We start from the raw sequence: 9,639 nt of genomic DNA on the forward strand, positions 1-9,639 counted from the left end.
CCCCCCCCCCCCCCCCCGGCATCGGATTGGCAGACATCGATACCAAACATCAGACATCGATACCAAACATCGGGTATCGTAAGTGAAAAAAGTGGATCATGCATCCCTATTACGTTTCCTAGATGCAGCCACAAAGAAAAATGGAAGTAAAAAAAAAGAGCTTATTTTTGATCCAATTATTTGAGGAAACTAAATTTTTAAACAATAAATAAATTTGATTTCCCGTCCATAATCCAGGCTTATATTCCCGAACGTGACTTTCATCTGTCAAAACTACTTCCTCAGCGTCGTCGCATTCCTTGGACGGGGACCGTTTAATTTATCGCTCACCTAAGAATTTGCTGAACAAATGGATGGAAACGCGGCAGAGGAGTGATAAAATGACAGTCCCGGTCGAAGAAGGAGAGCGGGTCATTAATGTCAGCGTTGTAGCTCGCTCATCCTGCCAGCATCTAGCAAGAAAAGGTCAGGCGGTGGAAATGAGACCGCCGCTGTTCGACCACGCTTCATTTAGACGATGACCTATAACACTCTGATAATACTCGCCTTAAATCACTTCGCGTGGCCAGTTGTCTGCCTGCGTGCGTGCGTTCATGGGAATGTGTGTGTGGTCACCTGGCTTCTAATGGAAGGGAAGTACTGACAGGCTGATGTGTGGAGGAAAAAAGAGTTTCTGTTGGATAAGTGCTGCCTTGCACCTGAGCCGGACCCCTCTTGGTTATTAGACACAAGCCGGTACTTAGATATGAATGACTAACGGGAGTTCAGATCTTTTGAAGTAGATTCTGTGGAAAGGTTATGAACAATTAATATCTTACCTGGCGTAGATGGCGTTTTGGACGACCTCAAACTGGGAAATGAAGTTTCATTTTGACCAGACGGACAAACTAACGGTTGGTTCAAGAAAAACTCAGAGCAGAATTAAAATAAATGAATAACTCCAGTACTTCAAAGAACTGGTAGTCTTAATCTTTGCATCACGTCCATCTGTGATCAGAAAGCTAAAATAAAAAAGACCAACAGCTTCATGTCAGACGCTACAAGCCTCTTTTAAGACGTGAAAATAATAAAATATAAAAAAGAACTCCAACAATTTTCAGTCAGGTCATCTGGACAGTTTTTTTTTATTTATTTTTTGTGCTGAAACGTTTCACCATCCAGAAGGCTTCATCAGTCAAGGAAACACGAAACAAAACTGATTCTTCCCCCAAACAGCTTACTTTAAAGTGGAACAAACCAGTTGTGCTGGTGCTAAGATGGTGTCTTTGGCACGCCCCCTTCTCCGGTGCCGGCCCTCTTCCTCGTTGACAGTCATGTCAAACTGGTTCAAAACAACAAAGTTCATGCTCAATAATCCAGGTATACAATCCAACATTTTTCAGTCAGGTCAAGCCTTCTGGATGGAAGGTGAAACGTTTCAGCACAAAAAGAAAGAAAGAAAGAAAGAAACTGTCCAGATGACCTGAATGAAAATTGTTGGATTGTACACCTGGATTATTGAGCATGGACTTTGTTGATAAAACAGAACTATTAAAAAATGACTGAACAAGTACAGTCTGTTGGAAAAGGCTGTCCAGAGTAGAACTGTCATTTCTAACCCGCGCCCGAAGCCTGGCCCCGACCGACCCGAATTCAGGGCGGGCCAGGCCATAATAATGCGCTGGATGGGCGGGCCAGGTCGGGCTTTTGATTGCGTCAGCGGATCAGACACGATCCAATTATATGGAAACATGGCTTGCCGTACAATCACCAGCCGCATGCGGCTGTTTCACCGCGAGCTGACCGGCCTTGAAAGAGGTAAAACGTTCAGTTAAGCTTCAAATGGACTGCACTGCCAGGAAGAGATCCATGGCCCAAATGGACGTTCATTCAGCCGCTGCTCAGTGGACGCGCGCGGCCGATGATCCAAACAGGGGAGATCTCCAGACAGTCATGTCAGAGCAGGGTCCGTGTCTGAATAATGCAGAATGCAGGCAGAAGCAGGGATTTAATGCTGTTTGACAGCCATGAAAGGACAAACACCCCCTCAGCCACGTGAGTCCGCTGAACGTTAATAACTACACAAGCAGTGAAAGCTTAATTTAAAAAGTCGTGGTTTTTGGGGGGTTCGGACCTGTAATTATTGTTAATTTGTCGGGTTGGGTGGGGTTCGGAAATGATGGCTACGGGCTGGGGCCAGGATGGATTGGATTTTCTGGGCCCAAATGCAACTTTAGTCCAGAGGAGTCTTCTTTATATGAAAATATGAATGAAACTGGCGGCACAGATGAGGTTTGTAACAGGCGTGGTTTTATCTGAACAAACTGCAAAACCTTTGGATGGACGGGACCAACACAGCAGCAAAAGAAACAAACATGTGCACAAACACCTCAAGCACGGAGGTGGAGGGATCATGAAGTGTGCACCCTGTCGCAGTTTGTCTCATTGGTTTATGTTTAATTCATTGAACATGAACGGAGCGCTTCACATCCTTCAAACTCTGTGCTATTTAAAACATTTTACTGCTCATTTCAGCTTTTGTTCGGCTTCAGTTTTTATTCACTTCTTTGTGATGATTTCAGCTGCCTTCAGCTCTTTCATTTTTTCTGTACATTTTTTGCTCTTTACAGCTATTGCTCTGTTTATCTCTGTTAGTTTTAGCCCTTTTTCTGATATTTTTCAGCTATTTTTGCCTTTTTAGCTACTTTTCGGCTGATTTTGGCTTCCTTCATCTCTTCCTTTTGCTCTTTTTATTTTATTTTTTGCTTTTTAGAGATATTGCTTTTTTCCTTTCAGCTTCTGTCCACTAATTTGAGTCCTTTTCTGTTTTTCATATATTTTAGCCTTTTTAGCTACTTTTCTGCTGATTTCAGCTTCCTTCATTTTTTTCTTTTTGTTCAGTTTTTGCTTTTGCTTTTAGAGCTATTGCTCTATTCCTTTCAGCTTCTATCAACAATTTTAGCATTTCTCTGATGTTTTTTCAGCTACTTTTGCCTTTTTAGCCACTTTTCTGATGGTTTCAGCTGCCTTCAGCTCAATATTCTTTCTGCTCATTTTTTGTGGAGCTTTTTACAGCTATTGCTCTATTCCTTTCTAATACTCTCTGCTACTTGTAGAATTTTTCTGATTTTTCTCCCACAGCTATTTTTGCTTTATTAGCTACTTTTCTACTGATTTCCACTTTTTTGGCTTTTTTTATATGCTTTTCAGCTTTGTTTTGCTTATTTCGGCTTGTTTCTGATCATTTTAGCTTCTTCCAGCAATATAGTTTATTTCTTTTTACAATATTTATATAAAACAGGATGAAATAAAAACAAAATAACTTAACAGCAACACAGTAAACTGGCATTCATACGTGTCACCAAGTTCACAAATTTTCCATAGAAATAGACATTTTATTAAAATTTACTACAGCTTTAATCAGATATGTTTTTATTTTGTTTAATTTGTCTTTAGGTGAATTAAATATGATAATTTACGCTTCACTTGTTCAGTCAGTGCGTTCTCTGTCAAGTAAGTCATAATCATTCTATACACAGCATTGGGGGCTCGTCCGGGATAGTTTTATTTGTTGTCAATCAATTGTTAAATTTTCTGTACAAATCACTATTTATCAGCTTTCATTTAAGTGTATTTGCTTCACTGAATTCCTGCTTTAAATAAAATCTGCAATAAAGTTTTCAAGTTGACAAAAAAAAGGTGTTTTTACGCGATGAGATGCAACTCATAAATCACTTCTCCTTGACCTGTGCCGCACCGTCCGCATTGTTCATTTTTACGTCTGCAAGCCTCGGACGTTGCCGTTTTCTTTTCCAGATGTGGCACACGGTGTTCTGACTTCAGCTGCAGCGGGCCACTCCGTGCCTGAAAACACCAACGCGACGGAGGCGCATCGCAGAGCTAAACACCTGAACCGGTGTCTCGCAAACACCCAACTATCCTTCTGTCCTGCTACATCTGTAACGAAACCTAGCAGAACCTGCAAAGCACCCCGCATATGTGTTGTAAGCATTTTTTATTTCCATCCCCCCCACTTCTGTTTGCAGTGGCGGAATGCGCCAGCTGCATTAAGTGGGCCATTTATACGATGGGGGCAATTCATCTTACAAAACCGTCTTATTAGACTGTCACTTACAGAGTATGAACGGTGCCTTCAAAACGCCCCGGGGGATTTCTCTGTTATTTTACTGCGAGAGAGAGAAAACAACGCCTAATTGGACCGAGTCGTCTCATCTTCAGTGGGGGGGTGGGGGGACGACAAAAAAAGGACAAAAAAATGGAAAACTCGAGCTTAGAGGGCGGCTCGAGCTGAACCAAACGTGATGGAGTAAGGCGCCGCCTTACTGACGGAGCGACAGACAGGAAGGAGAGGAGGAGGAGGAGTGATGGCCTGTCTGCGCTGTGCGGAAAGTAATCTCAGAGCAATCAAGAGGCGGGGGCGGCCGGCAGCTCTGCGCTCCACAAAACCAACGGGCAGGTAGAGAAAAATCATTAGGCGCTGCTCCTGACCTCACAGGTCGCTGTGGTTGGACAACCGGTGGGTTCTGTATTAGACCCCCGCTGGTAGACAGACATGAAACTAATAAACTAACAGGAAGAGCACGTAGAAATAATTATCTCATACATTCTGATCAACGTTCTTGTCGATGTGCTCTCAAAGACACCGAGTTCTGTGGAAGCCATCTGTTGCGAGGGGCCTCCCAACTCGAGATGCTCCACGGTTTAAAAAACTTTTGCACATGCATTCGCCGTTGCTAAGAAAAAGAGACTAAAGGGCGCTTTGATGGGGGGGGTTGTGGCGAGGTCGGATATCATGCGGCGCCTCTTTAGTGCTGCCGTTTGTGATCGACAGTGAAGCTTTTATCTCCCCCAGTGTGAGGCTGAATAAAAGCTGCTTTCACTCACCTTCAGGTTTTTGTGCTCGAGAGTCGGGGGTGAGCCCGACCGCACTGCAGGGGAAGCGGTGGTGGGATTCAGTGGTGGTGGATCCTTTATGGGGGGGGGGGGCACAGAGCAGGCAAAATTAACTGCTCGGCAACCCGAGCACTAATAGATGCCAGAGTGGGTGCGTCTGCTGAAGGGTGATGGTCCAGAAGCTAAAGGGATAGTTCAGATCCCTCAAACAAAGGCTACAAACAGTTAATATCTTACCTGTTTTAGATAACTATGTGACAGAACTCACCAGGGCTTAATTTGATCCGGATCCTGCCGGAACAGGATCTGGGAACTCTCTTATTTTGACAGGGTGTGTTCCGGTAACTGTTTGTTTGGATCAGGTAACTCTCAAGCTTATTAATATATATTTTTTAATAATATTTTTAATAAGATAATAATTTAATAATAAAGTTATGAAAAAATATGACTGCCTTGAACTAATAAAACTTTTATTGCAGTGTTTCTCCTACAAGCAGGGCACCCCCCCTACCGGACCAAACTACATGCAACTCTCCCACCCGTCGGCACTGACCGAGTGCTAAGCTAGCAGCACGCTAGCTAAAGGCAGAAGCTAAAGGCAGAAGCTAAAGGCAGCACTCACACTGCCTCTTCCCTCATGCTGAACCCCCCCCCCCCCACTTGAAAATTGTCAGTACAAACAGAGAGCAGCACAGATGTGTCTCTGTCTCACCCCCCACCTCCAAGAAAACGGTCAGTATGAACCTGGATATGTAAACTGAAAATAATCACATAAACATTCATTTTAAACACAACAGCCACTCACGGCGTCTTAATATCACATAAGAGCTTCTCCTTCAAGAAGCATTTCTGCTTCTACCCTTAAAAAATCTCTGCCCCCAAAAGAGTGGCGGGGGCAAGTGCCAGCTAACCAGGCAGTCGTACGTGGGCAGGAGCCCACAGGTTGTCGCCATGAACAGACGGAGGAGGCGCATGGAGGTGGAGTGTGGAGTCAACAACGAGCAGGGACAGTGTTGGACTTGGAACCGTCAAGTAAGGGTGGGGGTGGGGGGGTAGGATGCTTGACAGGAGTGTTTACAAACCTAGGTAAATATAGATGTTTAACAACCTGTTAAAATACACCAGAATACAGGAATTAACATCTACTTTATTAAATATTTCTGGGGGAGGACCCCCAGACCACCCCGCCCCCATCTGCATTTTGGCATCGATCAATTTACTAATTAAACCCTGGAACTCAGCTGAAGAACTTAAATTTGAAACTTAGTAATCATTCACTTCTCCAGAATCTCTGAATGTTCTGTTAGAGCTCCAGTTGGCCCATGTACGGCAAGCGAGTTCGCCATTTAATCAAACCATTCTTCGTTACTGAGCCAATGCTAAAAATTTGTGTGTTATGTTGGGATTTTGGTATTTGTGCGATTTTTAGTTTTTGAAATAGTTAGCTTTGTCGGCGTTACTTAGTATTTCCCCTCCCATGTTTTTCCGTATAAATGCCCACTGCTAAAATACGATACGGTTTTTCCTATTGGGACGTGGAAAAGGTGAAAACAAATTTCCATACTTTTTCAAACTTTTCACCACTTTATAGAATCAACGTTAGAATACACGTTATTATTTTTAAGCTGGAAGTACGAACGCTAGCTGCTGCTGCTTGCACTTGCAAATAACCGTAGAAGTCCACGTAAAAAGCCATGTGATGTGAAACGGACATTGATTTGACGGTTTATAACGGTCTCCGCCTCACGCTGACTAGCCGTTAGCTTGTCACTTCGATCAGTTAAACTCGTTTTATGAAACAGAGGGTTTCTGCTTTTTGGCACCGGCAGATACTGATGTCATCGGCTATTAAAGAAGACGGCGGCGGCAGTTTGGGCCATGGCAAAGCTGCCAACCTTACGTGAAGGTTTGGTTTGTGCTTCGAGCACTCAAAATCAGCTGATTTACGAGCTAAACTGTGAGATGGAAGCAATTTGTGAGAATGGCAGGCCACTTGCAGCTTCTGGGACTCGCCAGCATGTTGGGGACGACCTTGGAGGGAGTTTATAAGGACGGACCAGTAGAAACACACAACACAAAACAGATTCTTCCCCCAACAGCTTACTCTAAAGTGGAACAAGCCAGTTATGTTGGTGCTAAGATGGTCTCTTTGGCACGCCCCCTCCTCCAATGCTGACCCTCTTCCTCGTCGACAGTCATGTCAAACTGGTTCAAATCCAACAAAGTCCATGCTCAATAATCCAGGTATACAGGACTTTGTTGGTTTTGAACCAGTTTGACATGACTGTCGACAAGGAAGAGGGCCGGCACTGGAGGAGGGGGTGTGCCAAAAAGACCATCTTAGCTCCAACATAACTGGTTTGTTCCACTTTGGAGCAAGCTGTTTTGGGGAAGAATCAGTTTTGTGTTGTGCGTTTCCTTGACTGATGAAGCCTTCTGGATGGAAGGTGAAATGTTTCAGCACAAAAGAAGAAACTGTTCAGACGACCTGACTGAAAATTGTTGGATAATAAAGCTGATCCTGATTCAAAGGGCTATTTAAAGCAGGTAAGATGGTTATTGTTCATGACGACTCCACAGAACCCCACTTTAACAGGATCACAACAAACACCAAGAACCTTTTGTTTTTAAAAACTGCCCTGATCTTCACTGCGTCCTTCAGCCCCCTCCCAACTCAAAACGTCTGCCTACTTTCAAGGGCAACGCCCGTGTCTCGAGTTTTTCTTAGACTTTGCAGGTCTGGCATTTTTTAATTTGTAAAAGGTCTTCATATTGCAAATGTTGTAATTAGTTCAGTGTAATTAGTGCAATTTATTGTGTTGTGTATCCCTCTGAGACACGAACACAAAGGTCTTCATTTGAAATATTACACACTGTAATGGGGAGTTGGTCTCTTCTTTATTTTTACATCCCTCGGAGATTCACAGGCTTGTTGGTGTATAACCGGAGTGGACAGGACAAGCTTCTTTTTTAATTCTTTAAGGTGGGGGGAGCAGGTGTGATGAGGGAGCCTGTGTTCCTCTTTATGCAATTAGCCCTCAGTCAACTTTATTAAAAAAGCAGCTAATCGGGGGCCGGCCGGCCTGTCGGACAGGGACAGACCTGAAACCTGGGCTGTAATTCAGCGCTCCGAGCAGGTCAGCTGAGATTAGCCAGATTATACTCCATATCTCCTGCAGCCACTAATGCAGAGCTAAGAACTATGTGACTACATGCACAGAGGAAATAATAAAGATACAGAGCCCCATGTGGAAGGAGGTCCATCCCCTTATTGGAGGAAGTGATGATATTAAACAGAATTATTCGGGCAGGTGACAATGTGGCATCAGCCAATTTCCCTGGATATGAAAAGGGAAGGATTACCCGTGTGTGGTCGGGGGGGGGGGGGGGGAGCTGCCACCATGCCGCCTCCCTCCTTTGCTAATTGTTTACCTTTGAGCCACAGCGTGTCTTCCTCCTCTGCTTCTACTTTCTGTTTGTCTTCCTCCCTCTCCTCCTCGCTGTGTTTGTCTTTGGACGACCTCCGAGGCCGGGCTCGTCTCTCGCCGATGACGCTCTCCTGGTCCGCCTCAACCTCCAGGCGTCGTGGCGGCCCGGCTGACTCTGAAACCAGCAGAACTCGAATTAGAGAGAGGGGCGAGACAGAGGAAAAGAGAAGACGAGAAATAACTCGGCTAACCGAGTTGCCAGGCGTAATCAGACTTTGACAGGTTTTCGTTCCCCGGCGAGATATCCATCATCTGAAAAGTGTGACAAAACGACTGCTGACGTGAAAGTAAAACTCGATGCGGCTCATTAGAGACGTTATTACAGCAGCGATCATAAGTCCTGCACTGACAAGTCCGGAGGACGTGAGGTGTGAAATGAACGAACATCAGCAGGGAGGAGAACGAGGAACGCTCTGGTTTGATGACACTACGAGTATGTGTTTGTGTATATTTGGTCCAATGTTGCGCCGAGAGACTCCCTGCCTTAAACTCTGATAGGAGGCAGTTTGAAGTGAGGCTTCTATGGATACGTTATGCACAATTATTATCTTACCTGCTGTAGATGGCTCTTGTAACAAGTTTGAAGAAATTGTGTAACAACTAACAGAGCAGAGCGGATGGATACCGTTTTAAATAAACTCCCACCTCAAGAACATTGTGGAGGTTCTAAAGAATTTACTTGTTAAGATTCAGTCATTCAACCTTTCATCTCATTGAGACTTGGACTAATTACCAAGAGAGCCGTTTTAAACAAAGAACACAGATGAGGTGCAGACATCAATAGACAATCATATAAAAACACAAAATGAAAAGTAAATAGAAAAATATGAGACAAAAATGAAACAAAAACAGCTACATTACAAAGCAATGACTACTGCTACAGACTACTGCTGCTAATGCTAATTTTACTGATGTTAATGCTAATAATGCTAATGTTAGTTCAATTACTGTTAATGCTAACACTGCTAATGTTAGTTCAATTATTGTTAATGTTAATACTGCTAATGTTAGTTCAATTACTGTTAATGCTAATACTGCTAATGCTAATTTTACTGATGTTTGTTTGTTTGTCATTTTTATTCATTTCATATTTAAAACACAAAAAACAATTTAGAGACCAAATGAGAAAAAAAAGCTAATACTGCTAATGTTAGTTCAATTACTGTTAATGCTAATACTGCTAATGTTAGTTCAATTACTGTTAATGCTAATACTGCTAATGTTAGTTCAATTACTGTTAATGTTAATACTGCTAATG

At 43.4% G+C, this 9,639-nt stretch overlaps 1 protein-coding gene across 1 annotated transcript in view; it reads right to left on the reverse strand.

Annotated features, from left to right (window-relative positions):
* The window catches only part of zranb3 (zinc finger, RAN-binding domain containing 3), a 116,967-nt gene that overhangs the window by 33,664 nt on the left and 73,664 nt on the right, over positions 1–9,639 (reverse strand). The window contains exon 14 of the mRNA XM_037696713.1: positions 8,326–8,496. Coding sequence (XP_037552641.1) covers positions 8,326–8,496 — 171 coding nt within the window. The remainder of the gene's footprint in view (positions 1–8,325; positions 8,497–9,639) is intronic.

Source organism: Nematolebias whitei, chromosome 23, assembly GCF_014905685.2.
Source record: "Nematolebias whitei isolate Nwh7 chromosome 23, NemWhi1, whole genome shotgun sequence".
Classification (NCBI taxonomy): Eukaryota; Metazoa; Chordata; class Actinopteri; order Cyprinodontiformes; family Rivulidae; genus Nematolebias; species Nematolebias whitei.